The sequence below is a fragment of the Atractosteus spatula genome, chromosome 15 (genome assembly GCF_055471065.1).
Source record: "Atractosteus spatula isolate fAtrSpa1 chromosome 15, fAtrSpa1.hap1, whole genome shotgun sequence".
Classification (NCBI taxonomy): domain Eukaryota; kingdom Metazoa; phylum Chordata; class Actinopteri; order Semionotiformes; family Lepisosteidae; genus Atractosteus; species Atractosteus spatula.
The window spans coordinates 5,412,459-5,436,471 of record NC_142720.1 but is presented as its reverse complement, the minus strand read 5'-3'; the positions used below and the strand labels follow the sequence as shown (position 1 = coordinate 5,436,471).

Below are 24,013 nucleotides of genomic sequence, written 5' to 3'. Positions count from 1 at the left end.
GCAATTTTCCTGTCTTTTATTATATTTTACTATGTGCACTTGTTAACATGGATTTGCAGCTGCAACTGTGATTCTGTTGATATTTCCTACAACACTTTCAGAGAGTTAATCTTGTCAGCACAGACAGTTATTTGAGAAAAGATGGACCACGCCAAATCATTAATTAACTGGTTAATTGCAAATTATTCCATACTGAGGAAACACTGATTTGGGAGTAATGGCTTGAAGAGTATTCATCTTTCTAGAGAAGGGGAAATTTTCTACGCTTTAACTCCGAGCCAAAAAACCTTCTTGGTTTGTTTTGTTTGTTTTGTATTTATTTTCATAACATGTTAAAATTAATGACAATGTAGAAGCTGTTCAGGAAAAATGATGACAGTCATACACTGTAGCAAATTTTGTTCTTTGTCCATGCCAGTAAAGCAGAATGGTAATTGTTGGGGTTTTGATCTAACGATTAAGGGTTTTTCCTCTGTTGTGTCTGCTTTTAAACCTGAAACAGTTTGCGTAAACTTTAAAGTAGGTTTGTTTGATAAATTCACTCAAGCTTTGAAGTGGAGTGGATGCAAAACTAGGCAGCAGTCTCCTTGATGTGGTTCCAGTGTCCTTTAAGAAGGTGAACATAAACACCTGGCACAGTTATACAAAGTGTTGACCAGGTACACCACTGGCATCGACACAGGTGTGCTGTTCTTTTTCACACACCTTATTGCTGTGCCACAGTCTTTGCACCATGAAGGCAAGATGGATAGACTGCTGTGTAGCTGCAAGATGTTTAAATCTAAATTAAAACATGTGGAAGAAATGAGACTAAAGTGCAAAAGTTGGGCAAACTCTCGAAGATGGATCATTGAAACTGTAATGTGTGTTGTGATGTGCCTTGCCACAGACAATCCATATCCATCAAGGACTTTTAAGCATAACATTGGTTTTTAGGTCTGTAAACCACATGTACTGTAAACCACTTCAGATTTAAATTGAATTTACTGACCCTTTTACCTATGACTCTGGTGTTTAGTTTCACTATAAATTATGCACAGTTTAAATCAAATAGATATATGCTATGTGCTTTTAATATATCTTGTAGGTACAACTGCAATACTGTTTTATAATGCATTTCAGTCTACTGTAGCTCTAGTCGATTACCTATAACCACTCCTCCACATCTCAGACAGCACTAGGTACCGTAAGAGTGTCCTTCATTTGTTGTCAGAAAAATGTCAGATTTCAACATCAGTCACACCTGGAACTCTGCAATCTGGAATCTCAGCTGAAATCTTTATTCCCATGTCGTGTTCCTCATCTTCTCTTAAATCTAATGAACAATATTGCCAACACCGGACGTTTTGTCTGTGTCCCCCAGGTGGAGAAGAACAGGGAGGAGTTCTTCCAGGCCTGGAACTCCTGTCTTCACCACATCACCAGCCTCGCTCTCGCCCACATTCACAGAGGTCGGTGACCGTGCCTGTACGGCCGCGAAGGCCGTCTCACACTGTGGAGGAGAAAGTGAATCTTAATTCCCCGCTGAAAAGCAGAGTGAAGAAACTCAGCGATTCGGCTGTAGTCTTCTTGTGAAGACCCACACCTGCTTTTCTTCTAACATCAAAATTGCTCATCTTCTTTTCTACTTTTCAGGGGGGAATTAAACTTTACTTGCTCCTCTGCTGCTGATGCAAGCTGTCACAGCTCCTCACTTGAGTCTAACCCTACAGTATGTGTATGTTTAAGGCTAGCTGAGATGTTGCCCTTTTCATTTTTCATGATGTTAGCATTATACTTTCCCACATGTTGTTGTGGCTGTGAAAGTATCATATAGTACGTGTCATACAGTATCTTTCTAGTGGTAATGACTTTGTTCTGTCAACATGATCTCTTACACTCTGTAATCTTGGTAGAGTTGGTTGGCATACTCTTTATTTTACCTTTTGACCTTTTGACCTCTTCCACGATACAAAACACAAAAACAGACATGCAGCAACTAGTATTTGTTGTTAAAGCCCCTGGCACGGCCCCCAGACTCATACAGGGCCCGTTTTGGGTTTCTCATCCACAGGAAGTCATTGATTGTTAATGCCAGCTTCTTGTCCACCAGCACCACTTACTGTACAGTTGTCAACAACAGCATTTTGATTTCTTATGTCGATCTTCTCATAATAGCATAATAACATCATCTTATTTAATTTTGATTTCTTATGTAGAATATTTCAGACCCAGAACTTTTCCTCAATGGCTTAGCCTGCCAGTCCACAAAAATAATCAGCTTTTTTTTAAAAAAAACAACTGGCATTGAATCAATATGAGACACTTTCTGTGCCCAAAACCACTCCAGTTTTAGTTGAAACCAAACAAATAATCCCATGCTCTAAGGCTGAAAATAAACAAAGAGTAATTCAATACTCTCCTGATTTACTATTTTAATCCATTTTTCTGTTATTTGGCTGCTTTGCCTCAACACTGGAAGGTCACATATTAATTTAAAAATATATTTTTTAGAAAGTAGTAGCTTGTAATAGCCCAGCTTTCAGTATCTGAAATGAAGTTGACTAATAAATCCAGTTTGATCTTATGCACTACAGACGCAAGACTCAATTTGATCATGGTCAGTAGAACTCCTAATATGCAATTAAATGAAATAGATCAAGGTTCAGTGATCAGTCAATGAACAGCTGTTTCTCTGAACTTTGTAAAAATGTATAGCATTATTTTTGACATAAGGACTGTAAGTTATATTTATTGACCAACTTTATTTATAATATTGTAGAAATTAATTGTATTTTTATATAGTCAAATCTTATCTACTTTTTGGATCCCCTGATAAAATACCAGCAAGACTGCCCAGCTATAGTTAAGTAGGAAAGAAAAGAAGACTGACTGTGGCGTAAGTAAAATGTATTGCAGGTGTCTAAGTTCCTTTCCGGTTCTTGTGCAATTACCAAGAACCTCATAATTCATGATACAACAGGTTGTTTGAAATTGAACTAAGGCCGCACACAAACATTTTGAAAAATGAGCTGTTGGAGTTTTCACGACTCATGAAAATTTAGCACTGATAATTCATATTTGTATTCCAGTGAACATTTCTCCTGCAGTTCATTTTCATACAGTTCTTACAACAGTAACACATTGTTGGATGCTTTCAATGTAAAACACACCACACTGCTTTGTTTTCTAAAACCCTTAATTATCTGTCTACTTAGCTGACTTGTCTATCATTTGTGCCAGCCCCTTGTCTGCCTGTACACTAGATGCTGTATCTTCACTTCTAAAGTTCTTTTAAGTGACTAGTCAGCTGCTGAATGAAACATCTGGTAGGCCTGTATTCTGCAATTTAGTGGTATTTAAATGCTGGTGGATGCTGTGTGTTGGAGCTTGTTGTCTTGTAGCTTCTCTGCAAGTGAGTAAGAGAAGGAATGAGTAATGTTTTGTGACTAACACCTAAAATTTAAAGTTGATATACAGATTTCCTTCAGATATTTACTGTTCTTGGAAATGAACTTGAACCTGATCTGTCCCTATAAGCACGTATATGTATAAGAGAGTTTCAGAAGCTGTAATACTGAAAAAATGATTCACAATTTGTTTGTGTGTCAGGTGTTCCAGCACAGAGTTAATCTTCATATCTTGACATTCGCAGGGGAGTTTCAGACAGCTTACACATAAACAACACAGTGCGGTTTCTGATCAAAACTCATCCATCTTTCAGAGCTACCAGTGGCACGAAAGGATTAAATTCACCAGGACCACAAGCAAACTTGGTGTTTTAAAATCAACCCTGTCTTCACATCAAAAAAAAAAATACAACTCCATTTTGTTGATATTGAAAATGCATTTGTGAGCTATGACTCAGATCATTGTGATCTTTGGTCATCACACGATAGGAAAGATACTTCTGCTTCAGTGGCAGTGCACGCAAGAGCAGTTAATGGTGTGAGCAGAACGCCAGACTTAGACAATTGATGAGAAATTAATCTTTTTCAAGGATATTGGGTGGAGACTTGATTTAGGAATTCAAGATCCTGAAAGGCTTTTTAAAAGTATACTAAAGGCTCTTCAAAATAAGGAGCAATATGGAAACTTCAGGGCAGAAGTAGAAATTAAGTTTAGGGACATTCAGGACTGGAAAGGATTACACAATTCAGGACTACACAATGGATTGGCAAGGCCCAGACCATGTTGTGGATGCTGATTGTGTGTGCATGCACCAGGGAGCAGGCAGAAAGCAGGAGAGGAATGTGGGATCTGCACATTAGTGTGAACAGGACCTGAGGTGGCTGGTGTGCTGGTGTCTGGAGTGCGTTGCAATCAGGCGCCCTGGTGTTCCGTCTGTGATTCTGTGCAGCGCTCTGGGCAGAGTAGTGCTATATAAAAACACATATTTTTAGAATAAAATTAGAAGTCAGGCGTTGGGATCATTGCCAATTAACAGTGCCGTGCTTGCAGTCGTTTGCACTAAAATCTTCAGATAAGATTCATTTCAAAGCCCCCACTGCAGAGAGTGTTCAGAGAGTCTGATTGCGAAGATCCCAAAGTGCTGATGGAGCAGAGACTCTGCCACTGTGTTCTTAGGTGTTATTCCCTGCTGTGGTAACTTGACCTGCGGAATTGACCCGAGCTGTTGTGAGTCAGAACATCTTGCTTTTCCAAACGGATTGGCTCTCGGTGTCAGGGAGATGTCAGTATTTTTTCAGAGAGGTTTTGGCTGGTGTCTTGCCAGGTGTAAGGCAAGATTGCTTTTATTTTCAGGGACAAAAAATTGAGATCTCAAAAAATAGAGATATTTTTGTAGAGGTGCAGTAATAATAATGATTCATCTTTGCTTTTATTAACAAATTCATCTGATACCAAGGTGAAATTCTTTTAGATTGTATCAGTCTTTGGGGCTTTGCTCACTAGATAAAGAATTGGCTCTGTGATTCCTGTACACTTCCTGTTTTACACCCCTTATTTTCAAGAAGCCTCACTCCATCAATATTGTTGTGTAGCTTCATACAGTATGTTGTGGGTCTTGGTTGTAGTTTGTGTAAAATGTGCTTGGTTTCTAAATGACTTTCTGTCATTTTTCTTATTTTTTTTACTACACAGTGTTCTGATAATTGCAGTAATGTAAACAACACTGTAATCTGCTACATATCATTATGGTTATTCAGAAAACATCTTAGAATTTTAATGTATTGTTGTATTTGTTACCTTTTTAAATGCCACTGCCTTAAAATAAATTGCTAACTTTTGCTTCTACTTTCAAGTGTTTCAGAAGATTTGGACTTAAAACTTTTTTTTTCTGCCTCCCTAACTTATACTGTGTCACAAGGAAAAGGTCTTCAGTAACAAAAACATACAAGAATGTGTTCTTTTCCATTTTTGTGTATCCAGTATTCCCGTCACAGCCCTGTAGTTTTCATCACTTGTTTTGGCTGAATGCCTGACACATCTCGCAGGAAAAAAAGAAGCAGAGATTTTTCTGATCAGCTTTTGATTTTAGTCACCATTCATTCAGATTTCTGTGAATCATACTTGTCTTCTTGTGTTTCATATGTTCCCTTTGCTCAAGGTAATGTGGTTTAGGCATATTTGATGTCACTGAAGACTTGTCAGCTCCAAAGCTTTACCCAAAACCACAGGACTTCTCACACAGAGAAATTACATTTTTTCCCTAGCATTTCACTCGATTTCAGATTCATGGTTTTGATTACTTATTCATCACTGCTAGAGTATAGGGTACGTCATATTGCTGGATTATAATATAAAGCACTGTATATAATATTTCTATAGTACAGAGTATATAATATTACCAGCATATACAGTACAGTAGAGTATGCAATATTGCAAAATTATAGATTGTAAAATACATATAGAATATACAGTAGTCTAATTTTGTATATAGAGAATAGTATATACAGATACTAGAATATACTATAGCAATATAATAGTATAATATAGAATAGAGACTATAGTATACTGTATATATTTTTGCTGGATTATAATATATATATTGTAACTATAGTATAGTATAGAGAATACAATTGTAGTATTCCCTCACCATGTGTATTCCAAACCTTGACTTAATTTGTTTCTTTGGCTTTCTTCTCTTCACCTCTCAGAGTTGCTTTCCTTGTTCTTTTAATATCTCCAAGTAAGGTCATATTGTAACTTACCAAAACACATTCCCAGTTAACAGCTAGAAATGTAGAGAACCTCGAAACCCTTTTCAACAGGATGACCAGTGTTCTGGATAATGGTGTCGATGCCATATGATGGAGCTATTTTAGAAATACCTGACAGTGGATGTAAACATGTTGAGTTGGAGATTTTCTAAACCGTTCTTTTTTAGCTTAGTGCTGTTTTGTGGTCAGGGCTATCGTGCGTTGTGACACGATTATGTGATAGGTTAGGTGGAGAATTTGGTATGGTGGTGATGGAGCACTAGAAATGTGGCTTGCTATTAAACCTCATCAAAATATCTGATGATTTGATATGTTAAAAGTGGAGATTGGCTTTATAAACACTAAATTAGATGGTTATTGCTTTTAGATCTATGTGTTCAAGTAAAGGTTGCAGTTAGCAGCTGTCAAAATGACTTTTCCTAAGATAATGTTTAAAAAACAGGGTAAATAACTGAATGTACTATAGATAAGAAAAACTACAAACAATCTGCCATCCTTCTCAAGGTAAATTCTCAAGTCTTTGTGCTTTAAGACATTTGTCTTAATTACAGCATTAAAGAGCCAGTCTAGCAAAAGACAATCCAGGTATTCAACAGAGAAATAAAAAGATTTGCCATATGGTTTTGGCAAATTAAATAGAATTCATATGCAAGAAAAATTAGCAGCTTTTTACATGTCGGCTAAAATATTTGCAAAAACATTCTGTGCAGGTTTGTGCAAAAAGGTTTAGGATGTGTGTGGGCTTGTGGAGGGGCTGCAGTCCTGCGTGACCACTCAGCTCTTCTCTTAAGTAGCTGACTTAAGATCAGGAAAGAAGTGAAATTATTTGCAAATAACACTCGAATGGCATTATAAGCAGTTGCTGTATAGGTGAAGCAAAAAGGCTCATGAAGTGGCTTGGAAGCTCCACTTGTTTTTCTTTGCTGTAGTCATTTTGAACACCGCTGAAGCACATGAAAAAAAAAAGCTTTGTGAAGTGTGTTCTGTTCTACACTCACACATGTGTTTATAAGAATAAGATAACCTTTCCATTCTTTCATGCACCACCCACACACCGACCAAATTCAGCTTTAAAGACTTTCAAGCAGCTGACATGCAAAGGAACACACAGAACTCTTGTAAGGGTTGAAAAAGATGGGGAGGGGGATTTGAAACAATCTGACTGCAGTGCTCCAGATATCACTTTGTTGTCACAGGTCTGGGGCCAAGAGTGCTCAATAAAGGCCACTTTCATCTTTTAGACTGATATAGCATTTGCAATTAGAGTTGTTTTTCTTATTTTTGTGTGGAGTTTGTACATGGATTGCTAAAAAAGCCCAAGAAAACTGAGAGGGGTAACTGGGCCCTTCACAGTTCATGTTCAGATTAAAAATACCAATTTACACATCTTACTGACAAACTTTGAAAGAGTGGTTTAAAGGAGAAACAGCTAATTTTTAAAGATTTTAGTAATTTTGCATATGGGACTGTATTTGCAGGGATAGATTTGTCCTATTCAAAATCAGCATCTTGGGATTTAACCCCAGACAGCGAAATTTTGAAGAACTGATTCCAGCTGTAATACATCTTCAGTGACTGGAGATGAGTGATGGAAAACTCTGAGGATTAAGCACTCTGTGCTTTCCCTCTCCTCCCCTTCCTCTTTTACGTCTCACCAATGCTCAATATTGTAGTTTCAGGAGAGAGAACTAGTTGTAAAAACTTTCATTGACTGTGCAGAATGTGGGACATACAGTACATTTTGACTTTGTTCATCACTAAGTGTGATGATGTCTTTGCGCAGACAGGGACAGACAAAAGTATTCACACTTGAACATAAAGACAGAAGCATCGCACTCCTGCAGGAGCTATGCAGAATAAGGAACATAGTGTGCAACAGATGTAAAATATGCAGGTGTAAAAAAGTTAAACTAATAGCCAGTGACTCACAGAATGGTTTGATAAAGCCGAGAACATCACTTCACAAGTGAGCGGTCAATAATACCAGAACAAGCATCTGTATCTTTAATGTCCTCTGTTTTCCGTGTTTATTTTTTTGGCACATGACCGTTAGACTTACTGTGCCTTTGGCCAACTCTGTTTCCCAGCTAGAGACACTAATTCCAAAGCAATGCGATCTGCTTTCCACCTTAACATCTCCGCCTCTAACTGTTATCCCTTATAACAAGGTTTAATAGTTATGCTGCTCATTTGTCCACGAGCTCATCTAACTCCCATTCAGTCCTGGAGTTTACGAAGGGCTATACAGTATGAGCTTATGGTTGTACATTTATTTTCACCAGTGAGATGTCCATTCACATGGAGAATTATCAGAACTACATTTCAAATACTGCCCTGCGCCCATTGCTTGCTGGGACAGGCTCTGGCTACTCTGTCACCCTGTACTGGTTAGAAAATTGATGGATGGATTTTAAAAATAATTATTGACAGTAATGAGAAAAGTGTATAATATACAGTAAATATGTGTTTCTGCATTGTGATCAAGTGACGAGGTAATGACTGTTAATAACATTTTGAACAGATGTGTTTCAGTATAAAAGAAACACGGAATATTATGTATCTTGCACCAGGTTGCACATAGACCATAGACAAGTCTGGATAATCCTTTGTGAACAGGATTACAAGATTTCTGTGATTACAAGAATCAAACACTACTGTTTCCAAAGAAGCATTCAAAGATCAGACAGAAATGAAAGGTAGGGTTCAAATGAAAATAACAAATGACATGTAGTTTTAAGACATCTATTGTGGTTTTTGCTTTTTAAATCACCTTCATGACGTGTGATTAGTTAATTTTGCTCAAATTCTGGTGATTCATAATTATTTTGTTAGTTGCAGCCGGTCACTGTCTGTGTTGAGTTTTGCCTTTTTTTCATGACGTTTTGCCTTGTCTCAGATTGAAAACAAAGTTTGAGGTTTAGCTGCCAATTAGAAAAAAAAAGAAAGCAAGAGAAACATGAAAAGATGTTCACGTTTGTGGTCTCTCTTTTTCCTACAGTAACCCTAGAGCAGTTTGCACTGGCAGTGGAAGGTTGTCGAGTGAAGGAAGACCAAGCCTTGTTGACAAAGGTACGTGTGAAACCAATGTTCCATTATTTGTAATGATCTGTGAGAAAGCTGGGCTGCTTTCCACCCCAGGTGAACTGATAGCACTGACGATCAGCTCTTTTGCTCAGGGACTCTGAAATTGAGAGAACACACTTATGCAGAAGGAATGGGGCAGTGGGATCATTGGCCGAGCTCTTGGGAAGTACCTAGGACAGCACTGAGACTTAAAAGACATCCTACAACCTGGATGGATGAGATCTGAGCAGAGGAAAAGGTTGTGTGTGCCATGTTCTGCTCCCAAATCAAAGGCCTTTGCTAACCCCGTTCTTGATCTCACTGGTGAAAAAACAGTACACGAACAACCATAAACTCATACTATAGCCTTTGGTAATCTTCAGGACTGAATGGTAGTTAGATGAGCTCGTGGACAAATGAGATCAGCGAGATCAAATGATCTTTCAGAAGAGATTGGAAGATCATAGTTTTTTCCTTGTGTAGTCCCCTCTTTTTCCTACTTGCAGTCAGTTTTTAAGTTGTAACAATTTAGAAATAAAAAGAAAACTGTTAGGCAAAACAGGTGAAGTAGAACCAGACAATTCTACCTACCTGGATTTGGAATACATATTATGAATCCTGGTTTTACCTACTGATTGGTATAGTCACATAAAGGCCATCCAAAGTAAAGTATTGTGCTTGATACCTCCCAAGACAAATTTTTCACATTAGAAAAGAAGTGTCAGGAAAAGTTTTTGTTGATATCACATTAATGCCAGCTATTTTATGTTTTTTTCTCAGCGAATTCTTGTGCCATCCCTAGCTTTTAATCATTAATTGAGTAAATGAGTCACAGAAAACGAATAACTGCTATAGCTCCTAAGATAACTCGCAACCATTTAAAATTTGAGCCTATGTCAAGACTTCAGAAAAATGATCTTTACCGATCTTTAAATGTAATGATAAATATCTGTGTAAGAAACCAGATGCCATCATCTGATAGCTCATCATATGAGGGCCAGTGTTATTTTAAGGGACCATGGGTGATCTAGTCTCACATCTGTAGGGAAATGAACCGGAACTGTACTTAACACAAGTGTGACAGGAGGAAAGTACTTTCATTCACAAGATCACTGCAGCGGATGAGCTGGGAAACTGACATGTCAGTTCGGTGGTGCTTTTCTGAGAGGTCCCTTGGGGTTCGCGATGCTTTCACAGATCGTGATGAAAATGCACCACATCCACATCCAGTAAACCCAGCTCATGTGAGCCCCTACGCTGCTCAAAATCACTGAGCAGTGACTCAAGGTGCAAACAAGAAACATCCTGATTTATAGACATTAAACGGCCTGTCGGGTTCAGACGAAATTATTACATGACACATTTCTGTATGAAAATCTCCTAAGCTTATTGTGGCCAGACGGGGCTGACTTGCGTCCCATCATATCCAATCGCTGTTCTTCTGAGGAGCAGTTCATGCAAGTGTAGAAATCTGAGGTCAGTGTTCGTGACCTGATTTAAGAGAATTTTAAACAGACACCTGCTGTTGTACGTGACACCTCAGGAGGTGCTGAAAGGCAGGGATAAAACCATAAGGGGAATGGTCACTCTTAAACCCCCATTCGTGGTGATAACATAGGGGGAACTTGGCTGGACTTGGACTATAAGACTCTCTGTAACACTGCTGGAGTTTAGAGCTCTGTGGGAAGGTCACCTTGTGTTTGTCTCCTTCAATGAAATGGCCATTTTTATCACAACTAAACTCATCTTGAAGGTTCACTGCACTGCACTGTGATTCTTCGCATCCCTACACAAGTGTCTGGATTATGTTGGTTTGAGAACGGATTAAACACACACAGCAGAGCACTGGGGAGTCAGCAGAGTGAGAACGTGGGGCTTAGGGGAGCCATTAATCATTTTTAGACCAACATTTTTAATGGAAAAAAAAGCTGCATCATTTATTATGAGTTAAGCGCATTGATTGTACTGTACACGTCTTGATGGAGCTCTACAACTAAAAGAAACGAAACATTTTAGCTGCAGTACGTTTCACCAGTGTTGACCATCTGTGATGTAAAGGAACAAGTAAAGGTTCATTCTGCATTGCAAAGTAGAAAAAAAAACAAAAAAGCGCATCTTTTCTTGGCTGTTTACTTATTAAATGGAAAAAAAGACGAAAGATATGCTTGATTTGATTATTTTTTGTGTAGATGTGAAGTCTGTGGTTGTCAGTCAATTAAAATGTTCTACTTGTGGAGGGACTAACTGACCACATCATTGGTTTTTTTTTAACTCAGTACTTTCATGAAATATTTGCCACATGACAAAAGGACCAGAGCATCTGCATGTGTCATAAGACAGGAAGAGATGTGAAGAAGGCCTATGAGGAAGTGTACGTAGCTCTAATTGAAAAACAGATTTCCAATCCTTCAGCAGTTAGATGGGATTCTGTTTTCAAATATTTCACTTTCAAAAGAAATGAAGAATCAATGTTATATACGATTTCTAAAATCAAAACAATTTGAAAATACATAAAAGTTATGATAAAGTATGACATGGCATTGGGTATTCTAACACCCAGCACTGATCATGTATTTGTTTGTTAATGTAATATTTGATAATTAATGCTTATGTCTTGTGGGTGGCGCACTTCACTGACAGAGGTACAGCTGAATGCAGACTGGTTAAAGCGTCTCAACAAGAAAATAAATTAACTTGGCTTGTTATTATACTGAGATGAGCAATCAGTAGTTCTGATTCTAAAAAGCTGTTCAATGTTTTCAAGACTTTTGATCTGTTAAGCACTAATCCTGCTTGACATAACAGGTCGCAGACAGGTAGGCTACTGTAGGTGGTCCAGCAGTAGCTGGGATCTCAATCTCAGTTCCTCCCACTCTCTCAGTTATATAGTTGGTCTACTTTGTAAATTACCTACACAATTGTAAGACTTCTATCCAGGCTCCATTTATACTGTAGGTAACTGTCACTTTAATTAAGTGAATGTCCTGTGTAATAAGTTGTAAAAGACCTTAAGAAAAGTACTGTACAGTATGTGTTTGATTTAGAAAAAACAAATACATTGTTTGACTACTCAGGTTGGAACTAGACCCTCCAAGAAGTAAAGTTTGCTAACTATATTATTATGCTCCCTTATATAAATGAGATATAACTATACAGACAGAAAAATGGACTCCTTAGGAGGTTTTAAGTACCTATTCATGTCAGTGGCTCTGTGGCTCAGGATCTGCACCTGTCGCTGGAAGGTTGCCGGTTTGTATCCCACAGCCAGCAGATGAATCCTACTCTGTTGGGCCCCTGAGCAAGGCCCTTAACCCCAACTGCTCCAGGGGCACTGTACAATAGCTGACCCTGCGCTCTGACCCCAAGCTTCTCTCTCCCTGTCTGTGTGTCTCATGCAGAGCAAGATGGGGTATGTGAAAAGACAAATTCCTAATGCAAGAAATTGTATTTGGCCAATAAAGTGATCTTATCTTATCTATTTATAAAAACGTTTTTTTCTGTTTCTATCAATCTTCCTTTCTTCTGTGGCCTTTTGCTTGACAGCCAGTGTGGAAAATAACAAGTGGTTGTTGTGTTCTCAGGGAGTGTTTTCGGCTCTTTGCTCTGTGCAGGGATCATTGTGTTGTGTGTCTTAGTTCTTTGCTTTGTGCAGGGATCATTGTGTTGTGAGTCTTTACTCTTTGCTGTCTCAGGGATCATTGTGTTGTGAGTTTTAGCTCTTTACTGTCTCAGGGATCATTGTGTTGTGTGTCTCAGCTCTTTGCTGTCTCAGGGATCATTGTGTTCTGAGTCTTAGCTCTGTGCTCTGTGCAGGGATCATTGTGTTGTGATTGTTAGCTCTGTGCTCTGTGCAGGGATCATTGTGTTTGGAGTCTTAGCTCTTTGTTGTGTACAGTGATAATTGTGTTGTGAGTCTCAGTTCTGTGCTCTGTGCAGGGATCATTGTGTTGTGAGTCTCAGCTCTGTGCTCTGTGCAGGGATCATTGTGTTGTGATTGTTAGCTCTGTGCTCTGTGCAGGGACCATTGTGTTGTGATTGTTAGCTCTGTGCTCTGTGCAGGGATCATTGTGTTGTGATTGTTAGCTCTGTGCTCTGTGCAGGGATCATTGTGTTGCGAGAGAGTAGGAGGGCAGCTGACTGACTGCTCTGCTCATAAGCTGCCCCTTTCGACTTCTGTTTGTGTGACTGACAGGAAAGTGGGTGTGAAACACTGGTTGGGAATTTATTCAGCTCAAAATAGATACCGGTTTGTTCTTCTTGCCCATGTCTGTCTGCATTTCAAGACAGTGTCTAACAGCTTATTCCACACAGCAGATGTTTTGTAAACACACTAAAGCAAAGAACCAAATGTCCTTGATGCACCAAATTCCTTATCTGTGATCAGTAATCAGCCCGACTCACTCAAAGCAGAGAAGCAAACTGAACATGTGGTGTTTTATTCATATTTAATATAGCCTATGCATGTGTGCGATCAAAAGACTACCCATGGCTTTTTAATGGTTAATACACAGTTTTCATGTATTTGGGTTTTGGTGTGAGTTGTACTGACTTAAAGGCTTGTTGACTTAAGCTAATGCATGGTGTTGGTTAGACTGTACTGTACTGGTGTGTTCACTCTCACCATAACTACTGTACTTCTCTCGTACCATCCTGCCCTCACTGGGGACTGCTTTTCCGTTTGGTTGTGGCCATGCCTGCTGCAGTCGTCTTCTCTCAGATCACTGTGTCTCACACAGGAGACCCATAAAGTTGTTTGCAGCACAGAACGGATGACTTCATTGTCTCTGGTTTCAAGACGTCTAGCGCGTTTCCGGTTTGAAGCTGGATCTTCTTCAGCCAGCAGCACACACCGTGTGGCCTGGGATCAGTCTGGCTCACCCTGCAGGTTATGGTTGGAGTGCTCTGCGATGTTGGGTTTATTGTCACATTTTATAGATGATTTAAGAACAAGGTTCAGAAGCTAAAACAAAAACATAAAGTGTTAAATGTAAAAAGGACACTCATCCTGTAGTGCTAACATTTATCTTGAAAGTATCTCGAAATTGTCTGAGATCCATTTGCACCAGGTAAAAAGTAAGACCGCACATTTTTAAAGTCCCTATAGACAGCTTAAGGGTACACTTTTGATTTTGTAACAGTAGAATCTTCTGTTCATTTTTAAAAGAAATGTGTCAATATTATTGCTAGAAAATGGCTTAGGACAGGTAAATATTTGATGCTTTCTTGGCTGGTACTTATTAGAATCCTTTTTTATATGGGTGGCATAGCAGGAGGCAGATTGTACTGCAGCCCCACAGATCAGATTTTGCGTGTTCTCACTATATTCTTTACAGGCCATCTACAAAATGTAGAGGTGTTGTTTAGCTGCTCACTGACTCAATTAATGGGAATAAATGGGAGTATTACAAATAAATGTATTAGTGCCTCTGAGCAGATGTATTAACAGCCACAGTTCCAGCAATTTTGTGGTGAAAGAAGCTATTCACTATCACGTGTGAGACAACAACATTTTGTTCTAATTTAGCCTAATTTGTTCTTCCCAAGATGCAACAGATATACTTGTTTACTGTTGCTAGCAAGGCACCCCTCACAAATGAAATGTTATGTTTTTTTTAAATAACTATCAGTCTTCCATAGTTGCGCATTAATTGGATTTCAGTTTAAAAGATATCCAGACATCAAAATGCAAAAGAACTAGTTGTTTTGGGGAAGGGAAAGTTTATTTGCCTTTATTGCGTCCTGCTTGGAAACAGTGTATACTGTTATGGAAATATTTTTTTGCTTATATAGAAAAAGGTATAAGAAAATATCATGTACAGGTGAAGATATGATGACACTATTTAAATTTCCTAAATACACCTTTAAGAATACCTTTCATGTAAAGAAGGTGATATTTTGAAGTAATTCAGCCACATAACAGCAAGTTATTGATCCATTTTATCTGGAGTAGCTCTCCTACACTACTGGCCTCAATAGTAGGATAGTAAGATTCGAGGATACCTTTCATGTGAAGAAGGTGATATTTTGCAGTAATTCAGCCACATAACAGGAAGATTCAGGTTGTGCAAACACGTCCTTTGATGTGCAGAAAAAATATCCAACTGTGGAGAACAGAAATGAAATAGGACACCTTCACATGAAAGGTGTCCTTGAATCTTACTATTGTGGCCAGTAGTGTACATGATTTTACATGATTTTTACTCCTTTCGTTTTCATTTTTCTTCTAGAACAAAACTGGAAAACATCCTGGTTTAAGATAAAAGGCAGAGGAAATTAGCAAAAAGCTTTTTTATTAAATGGGGAAAAACCATATTTCAAACAAACTCATCTCCAACTACTTCTAGACCATAAAAGTGTGGTTTAGTTTTGTAATTTAAAGCTTATATTCATGTCTCTAAATGAAAGGTTCTACATCTATCGTATAATGTCAGTATTCATATTTCTTACCACAAAAATCATATTCAGGCAGCCTGTGACATTTACATCAAATATCTGCCATCGCGTAACTGAGCCGAGGCTGCGGGCGCCACAGGGACAGGTGTTTAAGAAAAAGGCACTTCTGCAATTTTCAGATTCTCTCAAGCAAGTTTGCAAATGCAGTACGCTGTTTTGTCACCCCCTGCTTTCAAGAACACTTGAAGGATAAAGGCTTTTATTTTTAAATGCAGACATCTTGAAAGCATGCCATCTTTCTGAATGGATCTTGGAAAAAAATGGTTTATTTATGAAGCTGGTGCTTCTGTTGTTTTCTATTATCCAAACAGTAATATAAAATAAAAGAGATATTACTTGAGCTGACAGTGCAGCTATTCCTTTCTGAGGCAAGAATACAGCACAACAAATGCACTGTGAGAGTATCAATCAAGGCAGGCTAGTAAGATGTAAATCAGCTCAGATGTACAGTATACATTGTGTACTCTGAGCTAGATACAGTATACATTAGTCAAAAAATCGTACAGTTTATCTTTGCATTTCGGAGAAGCCATTCAAAGCTCTGAGCAACCACACGTTAACACAGCTTTCTTACATAAAGTCCTGTTGTTAAAGTTAATTTAACTCTTACAGATCATAAAATTGTTTTCAGCTAAAATATGTGTCATATTTTTTGCAGGAAATATGCAAATAAAACTACAGGAGAGTTGAAAATTAAATAAAGATTGTCCCTCCAATCGTCCCCAAAATATGTGACCATTGCATGTATTGTGTTGCTGTGTGTGGTTTCAGAGAAAAGTGATTTCTGGTTTCTTGTGCAGCTTCAAAACAGACCTGTGAATTAAGAGCCACTCACTAACATTTCACAGAGGTTGGGAACCTCAGGGACAGCTGTTGACTTTCCAGATCACCTGTTCATGTCGAGGCTGCAAGAGCGAATGATCAAGGTGTGCAGTGATGTAGCTGAAGTTCAGTCGGTCGTGAGAAAGATCTTTTGATTTTGTCAGCAGCAGGGATTCCAAACCCGCACGCTGCTGTTCACACAGGGAAGGGCTTCATTCCTCTCCCAGACATTCCAGTTGCAGGAAGCGATCGAGGCTTCTGCTGCCGAATCCTTCTTTATCTGGCACTGGTAAGGACTTAAGGCCGAGCGGTGATACAGTAGGAGGCAGCACGTCTACGTCTACATACAGTCATTGACAGAGCAGAACACACTGACCACTCGCTGGCGTAGCTCACTGATGTTCTCGGTGATTATTAAGTCAGGTGCATAACCTGACCGCATGTTACAATTATAGATCATGCAGGCGTCGTTATGCCAGCTTATGAGATTCCACATGCCTAATAAGTGACATTTCTCAGTGTGTTGTCTTAAATGTTATCCAAACAGTTCAACAAAAATGATCATTTCTGCTTCATTCCTAAACAACAACTGCAAACATCAAATTAAGCCATAGCAAATTTATGCTTCAGATGGCCTACTAATATTGCAGTTTTTGTGTCATTTTTTAATATTTTGGCACCATGTATCCCCATTCTTGGCATTCATGTTAATTTCTTTTCTCTTCCACTGCTGTCTTTACCAGTTTGTAGACAAATAGTGGTTTTAAGTTGGAACCTCGCAGCTTTCATGAATTCAGCACTGAATTAAAATAGATATACTCTTCAGAATAATAAATATTGTATTATCATTAGGGAAATGTATTGTTACAAGTATTCATTTTATATCATAATTCGGTGGAAAGTACAAATTTCTCAGCTGCACTGAGTCACATCGTACAATTCTGTTTTCAGTGAGGGCAGAAGTTCTCTACCATCTGTGAATGACCATATTTAGCTTTTTTCTGTTAGAGGAGAATGTAATTATTACTGGTCAAGGGATGTTATTAAAAGCTGCTGCAAATTGAGAAGGGAATGGAAACTCTGACGGGGAAATCGTAGACATGAATGCTTTGGTCACATCGCCTGCTTATCACAGGTAGTGGAAAGTTCCACCCAGAATTTCAGACCTCACTCACAGTCCACCAGTGTCTTGTCATCCATCCTCGCAGAGGCCTTGCAGGTTGCAGAGACCATGTTTTGCATTCATCATGGAAAGTCTTCACACCAAATCCCAGCAGTCGGTTTCCAGCCTGTAAACTGATCACAGGGGCCGATCTGGGCCAACTGGGGGGACGACAAATGAGCAGAGCCCTGTATCCTGTAGGCACCCCTGTCTTTTAGTTAAATTCACCAGGGATTTTACTTCCTAAGGTGAGTGGGTGTTGAATATGGTCGTGAAAAAATATCCATTTCCCAAATTCTAGCGTCACATGCATAAATGCACACACACGATGCAAATAAAAGTGATATATGAGATGTGTGCATTTACTTTTCTTAAGAAACATTGGAAAAATCACAAACAAGAGGGGGGCGTTCGGGTCATCTTGCCCATTTGTTAGTTCATAGAGAATTGTTCTAAGGATCTCATTCACCCAGATTATGGTCTTCAACCACAAGGCTGGGTACTTGTTCCATACTCCCACAACTCTCAGGGTAAAGAAGTGCCCCCTGTTCTCATTTTTAAATGTACTTCTACTGAATTTCCACTTGTGTCCTCCGATTCATATTTCAATATTTATTCTGAAGATGTCCATTGGAAGTAAATCCTTGACAAGTATTATATCTTGAGCAACTGTATAATCCGTTTTTTACTTTTGCTGCACTTCTCACTGACTGTATTGTATTGTATTGTTGTCTTATTGTATAATTTTGTTACACTTTGCTGTGTTGACTGTGCTAAGCTGCTGTTGCACTGCAATTTCACTCACGGGATCAATAAAGTATCTATATTTTTTACATTAATAACACCAGATATCAGTGACACAGATACTGTTCATATGACGGAACACAATGTTGTGGATTGCTGTTCTGTTGTAGGTTTTCATTGAAAAAATAGCAAACATTTACCAGGTTAAAACAAGAGGATGCCTTTCAGCCCATCTAGATTCTTTGGTAGTTAGTAGGTGATGTAAAGAGAATGCTTGCTTGACCTGTGTGAGAATGGAAGTCAAGATCTTTCAATTATGAGATGATCGTGTTACCTACTACACCAATAAGACTAGACTCATATGTCATTTCTACATCATGTACACTAGAGTCTACTGTAGAGAGAAAGGGTTTAGAAAGAAAACTGATCCCTTCAAGCGGTACCAGGCACATAAAGATAATTCCCAAACAGATGGAAGATCTCTTCTAGAAGGACAGAGTCAAAATTCTGCCAATAAGACGACAGCCTAGCTTTAAATCTTATTTCAAATGTGGGCATGCAGATACATACAGTGGGTAAGTTGTAGCAAAAGTCTGCATTTGGTCAAAATATGAATGAAATGCTTGCTTGATAAATGGAAAATGTATTAAGTAATCAGACTTTTAGATGTAACCGCCAAATTTCCCACTCAATCCAAGTTTGATACTTTATGTGGGCTCATTTCCAAGTCTGCTGAAGTTGGCGAAGAATTAAAATAGCCTGTAAAACAGAGCTTCAGCCTACAGTAATACTGGCAGTTAACTGGCAGCTTGAACTTGTTGATGCCATGAGCATGACAATTCAATTCTTCAAATTACCTTTTAAAATTTCTTAATTAGATGATGTTCTTTGAAAAGATTTCAGAATATTGCTGGAAGTGGCTGCTATTCTGCGAGAGCACGGCTTCTGCAGCACAGGTGGCGCGTGTGGTCTGCACATTTGCATGGCTCTTAAATCGCCTGTCAAACAGAAGCGTGTACTATAAACGGTGAAAACCACTGAACAAGGGTCCACAGCAATGCCAAGTATGGGCCCTGGCAGAGTCTGCATATGCAGAGTGCCTGGCTGAGAGGGAAGTGCTCAGAATAGCTCAGCGTTCTTTTTTTGTTCCTCTTATGCAAAGTGCATAACAGAGGAAACAATAAACCGTTTATGGGGAAATGTCCTTCCTAAATGTGCTTTGATCACCTTATTCCACACCGACAGCACCAGTAACTGAACTGAAAAGTCTTCAGGTTGGAAAATAAAGCTGGTGAGACACTGAGACCTTAAACTTAGATCTTACATAAGTATTAAAGACAAGATTTGATAAACCACTGACAAAGATTTTATTACAAGACCTTTAGCTTCAGTCACAGTTGTGCAAGCACCTACAATACAATACCAGGCCTCCTTATAAAAGTTAGTAAAGAAGCAAATGTTGGTTTGTTTTTTAAAACCTTTCACTTGTCTTTGATAATAAACTAATAATGCATGCCAAACATGAAACAAATGGACACTGGGAAAGAACTTTGAGGAACCTGGTTTTGAGCGAGTCACTAACAACAGAGCCAGCAAAAACAGTTCCTGTGAAAACCTCTCTGACCTGAGCTGAACTCGGAGGGAATGTACAGATAAAGCCGACTGGCATTGCACAACACAAAGCTCCTGAGATGAAGCACCATAGACCTCAGCCCGGGGCAGAAGAGATGCAGCATGTCAGATGACTTCCTCTCATTCTCATCACCAGCTACAGGTGATGGAACATCTCGTTAGAATGTTTCACAGCAACAGAAGCCAGTTCAGCTCTAGAACCACTCAGAATTCACATTGTAATGCAGGCAGGGCCATGAGGAAATCTTAGGGGAATTCACATCTGATGCAAGTGTGGTTCAGTCAGTCCCACAGCTCACAGATTTTGTCAAAAACAATTCAGAGGGCTGTACAATTCAGCCCGTTCACATGACAGGCTGCGAATGGCTCGTGCAACACGGGCACATTGCACTTAACAGTGAGTTTTGTAAAAAAATCTCTGCTCACATCTGGGCAGGGGAACCCCCAGGCATGAACTGCAGACCTCCCTTTATTGCTTTTGAGATTCTTTCTATGAAAGAGAGTTTAAAGATAAATCAGTTAGCGTGTGTTATAGCTCTTGAGCGTGAAAAACTGGAATGCAGAGCTCGCACATATTAATAAGGTGATCCATCCACTTTCAGGTTCGTCTTATTTAACTGTCATTTAAGCATGAATAACACAGTGAGACCAAGGCTTCTTTTACAAGGGGGTGCTGGCAAGACACACATGAGCAGATGGACAGTTTCACAGTATTGAAAACAATATGGCAATAGAACAAAATCAGTTAAATACCCCACATATTCAAACAGAATTAAAAAACATTTACATTTTAATAATCCCACATATCTTTATTTTGGTTCTATTACTTGCACAAGTCTGAAAAATTGTTGTGGACACATCCAAAAGCATATCAGTCCAGACTAGGACTGCTGCAGGGTGGCAATGAAGCTGTCACTATGGCGTTATGTATATATTGTTGATTGCTTTAAAAGATGGGTTTCCCAACAGCATGGTATACGGTATAACAGTACCGCATGGCATGTTTTCACTGCACTCAGATTCCAGTCTGGACTGGGCCCCCGGAAAGAGTACAGAAATTGGTTCTTCGCTCACACAGGTGATAAACAGAAAATTGTCCCAGCGTACCTCATCAAGTGACTGCGCCTACACAGATGTCTGAGGTTCCCGGCTTTGAAACTAGCCAGTCTTGGGGCAATTCTAGTATGGGGACCAACAAGCTACAGTGGTGCCTAAGAATTACACTAGTTTGCCACACAGTGAGTGTTGTTTCCTGTTCAGAGCACTTTGAAAATCATTTAAATGTATCCCAATGGCAGTGTCATTCGAAACTTGGTGTTTCAGACCCTTCTGAAATACATGGAGTGGTGAAATCTGCAAAGAAATGAGATCTTTTTTCTGTGTGTCTTTCTTCTCCAGTTTTGCCTCCTGCACGGCACCAGACTAGTGTACCAGGAGAGAGCCTGGTACATGGAGCACAACTACCTGACGCCAAGTACAAGCCGGCAGATAAGAAATCAGGTGAGGCACACTTTTTCTGTCTCTGTAGGCAGTCAAAAAAGCCAAAGGTCTGCTTGTCTGTGGTCTTCTTGCTATACCATGTTCTGCTCAGTAGAGCTGGCTAACATACTGCATACTGTACTTTGCAAACGTTTTTCAGACACTTGCACTGTCTACACGTTTTGTTGCCTTTGAGCTTGTAGCCATAAAACCTTGAAGTACGGTAGCAAATCATTTGCTATATGCACAACCTACTCCTCTCGTTCAAAAATAGAAAGAAGCAAATAGTTGATTTATTTGAAATGAAAAGGTTAAAGTCACAAATGCATAAGTATTTAAATGCTCCGCTTTTAAATTAATTTACAGTAGGTGCACTGTATTACGTTCATGAGCCAAACAGCTTAAATGTTCTTTTTTCTCCTTTCTTTTTACTTTTCAGCATGGAATTAACCTCTGTATGTTTCTAAACTGTGAAGATTTATACAGAATACCAAGTGTTAATTTTGTTTGAGGATCTGGGAAATTGCACTGACACTCTATGACTACTGCCTATGACTTACTAATATGTTAATTATAGGGTTCTGTTCCCCTGTTTCCCTATAGTCTTGTGGGTTTGGATCCTTTCTGAGGGGGACACCTGCTTTTCAGGCAGTGGTCAGGTTTCTGGACTTAGATACAAGGCGAGACAGTGCTGTTATACCCTTGAGCAAAGTCCTTCATTCGGACTGCTCCAGTAACACACCCAGCTGTATAAACAACTGCAAATGTAGGTCATTTTAGAATAAACCCAGCAAAGTTAAAGGAATTAGAAATTAGAAATACTAACTGGTCAGTCTTTCACTCATTGGATTGGACAGTATTTCTTTCCAAGGACATGTCATCTCTTTCTCTCGGAATGGGTGCTCGTCAGTGAGATGGCTCACCAAAATGCCCACAAATGTTTCTGGCTGGGTGATCTCTCTCAGAATGAAAATTGCACTCTGCTCTAGACAGCTGATGTCAGTAAATAAAGCTTCCTAAGGACATTTGCATTCTAAAGGTGAGATACTGAGAAGTAGAAATTATAAGATCTTTTTAGATTTCCCTGAAGTATGGCAAAAGACTGCCAGTATTGCTGGCAATAATCGCTGCCTGTCCCTATTAAGTGCTTTTTTTACAGATGTCACATGTGTCCCAGTTGTTCACAGTTGGCTGTTAAAAAAAAAACCCTTCACTAATAATGGGCCTCCCACACTTTCCAGCCCACGGAGCAGTGTTTTGACACTATCCTGTCACAACCAAGCTAACAGGTGCTGGTGTCTTTAGTGTTTTTAAAGGGTCAGACAAATAATGCAAATATAGCAAAGTGTGCTTTACTGTCGGTCCCTCTTTGAGAGGCTATTCTCAGTAAATGCGATTTCAAGACCAGGGTAAAGTTCCAGTTTCTTTATTATTTATTTACAGTAGGTTGACACTTTTATCCAAGTCAGCTTACTGTACATTCTGCATTATTGTTGAGCAGTATAAAATCAAATAGGCTTTGATAACAAAATAAAGATTACAACACCAGGATGAATCAGAGATTCTGAAAGCACAGTCTACACACACAAATAAAACCAAAAGCAAGACAAGGACCAGCAATTGCAGTGATGAATCACACAAACTAAAGGCAAAGACTGAACAGGTGGCTGGTTGAGGACATCTTCCTTCAGAAACTCAACAGGACTGTGTATTTACAGCATGATAAACTCAAGGAAATATCACACATGCTTACACTAGGCCTTATTATGCAATTGGACACAGATTCATATTAATATCCATGAAGTGTGTTCAGAATTTTTCTAATGAGGTGTTTTTTTTACCTGTATCAGTATGTAGTCTTGTCTGGTAATAATACTTATAACTATAAAAATAATCTTTTGAGCAGAAATTGTGGAGCACAGCATTTCAAATCTACTTTTGCGTGTTCTTGGTTAATGAAATAGGAATTGCAAGATTATTCGTAATCTTCCTGAAACTGTGCTTCAGAACTAGTTTTCGAAGAGCAGAACTGAACAGTGATAAAAATGTGATTTAGCAGTAGCTGTGAAAAATAGATATTTCATTTTCCTGGTGCTTGTAAGATCATAGTATTTCTTTTCACTTTTCTAGATTGCTTGTATGTAGGTAGTGGCAGTAAGTGTATATAGTGCCCGACAGATTTTTCAAACACCAGATGAAACAGGAACAAAATGCATACTGTAACATAAGAGAATGAATTACGGATTGGATGATGTGTCGCACTTAAACAATTCTAATAATGTTATACAATAATTATAATCATTGCATATAGCACTGTCATATTTGTCATAAATAATTAATTGAATTCCAGACAAATAATAATCAAACACATCTATCTGGGGACATCCTGTCTGTGTCATCCCTGCCACAGGAGGATTGACAGAATACTGCCTACAGGGGTGAGAATAAATGTGTCCCTGATGTTTTCTGGAATTAAATGACTTTGCTCCGTGCAGTT

General features: G+C 38.9%; 1 protein-coding gene across 2 annotated transcripts in view; it reads left to right on the top strand.

Moving 5' to 3' along the window:
* Positions 1–24,013, top strand: part of acoxl (acyl-CoA oxidase like) — an 82,900-nt gene that overhangs the window by 47,104 nt on the left and 11,783 nt on the right. For both annotated transcript variants that reach the window (XM_088933906.1, XM_088933905.1), the window contains exons 16-18: positions 1,364–1,451; positions 9,160–9,230; positions 21,436–21,537. In XM_088933906.1, the coding sequence (XP_088790032.1) occupies positions 1,364–1,451; positions 9,160–9,230; positions 21,436–21,537 (261 nt within the window). The remainder of the gene's footprint in view (positions 1–1,363; positions 1,452–9,159; positions 9,231–21,435; positions 21,538–24,013) is intronic.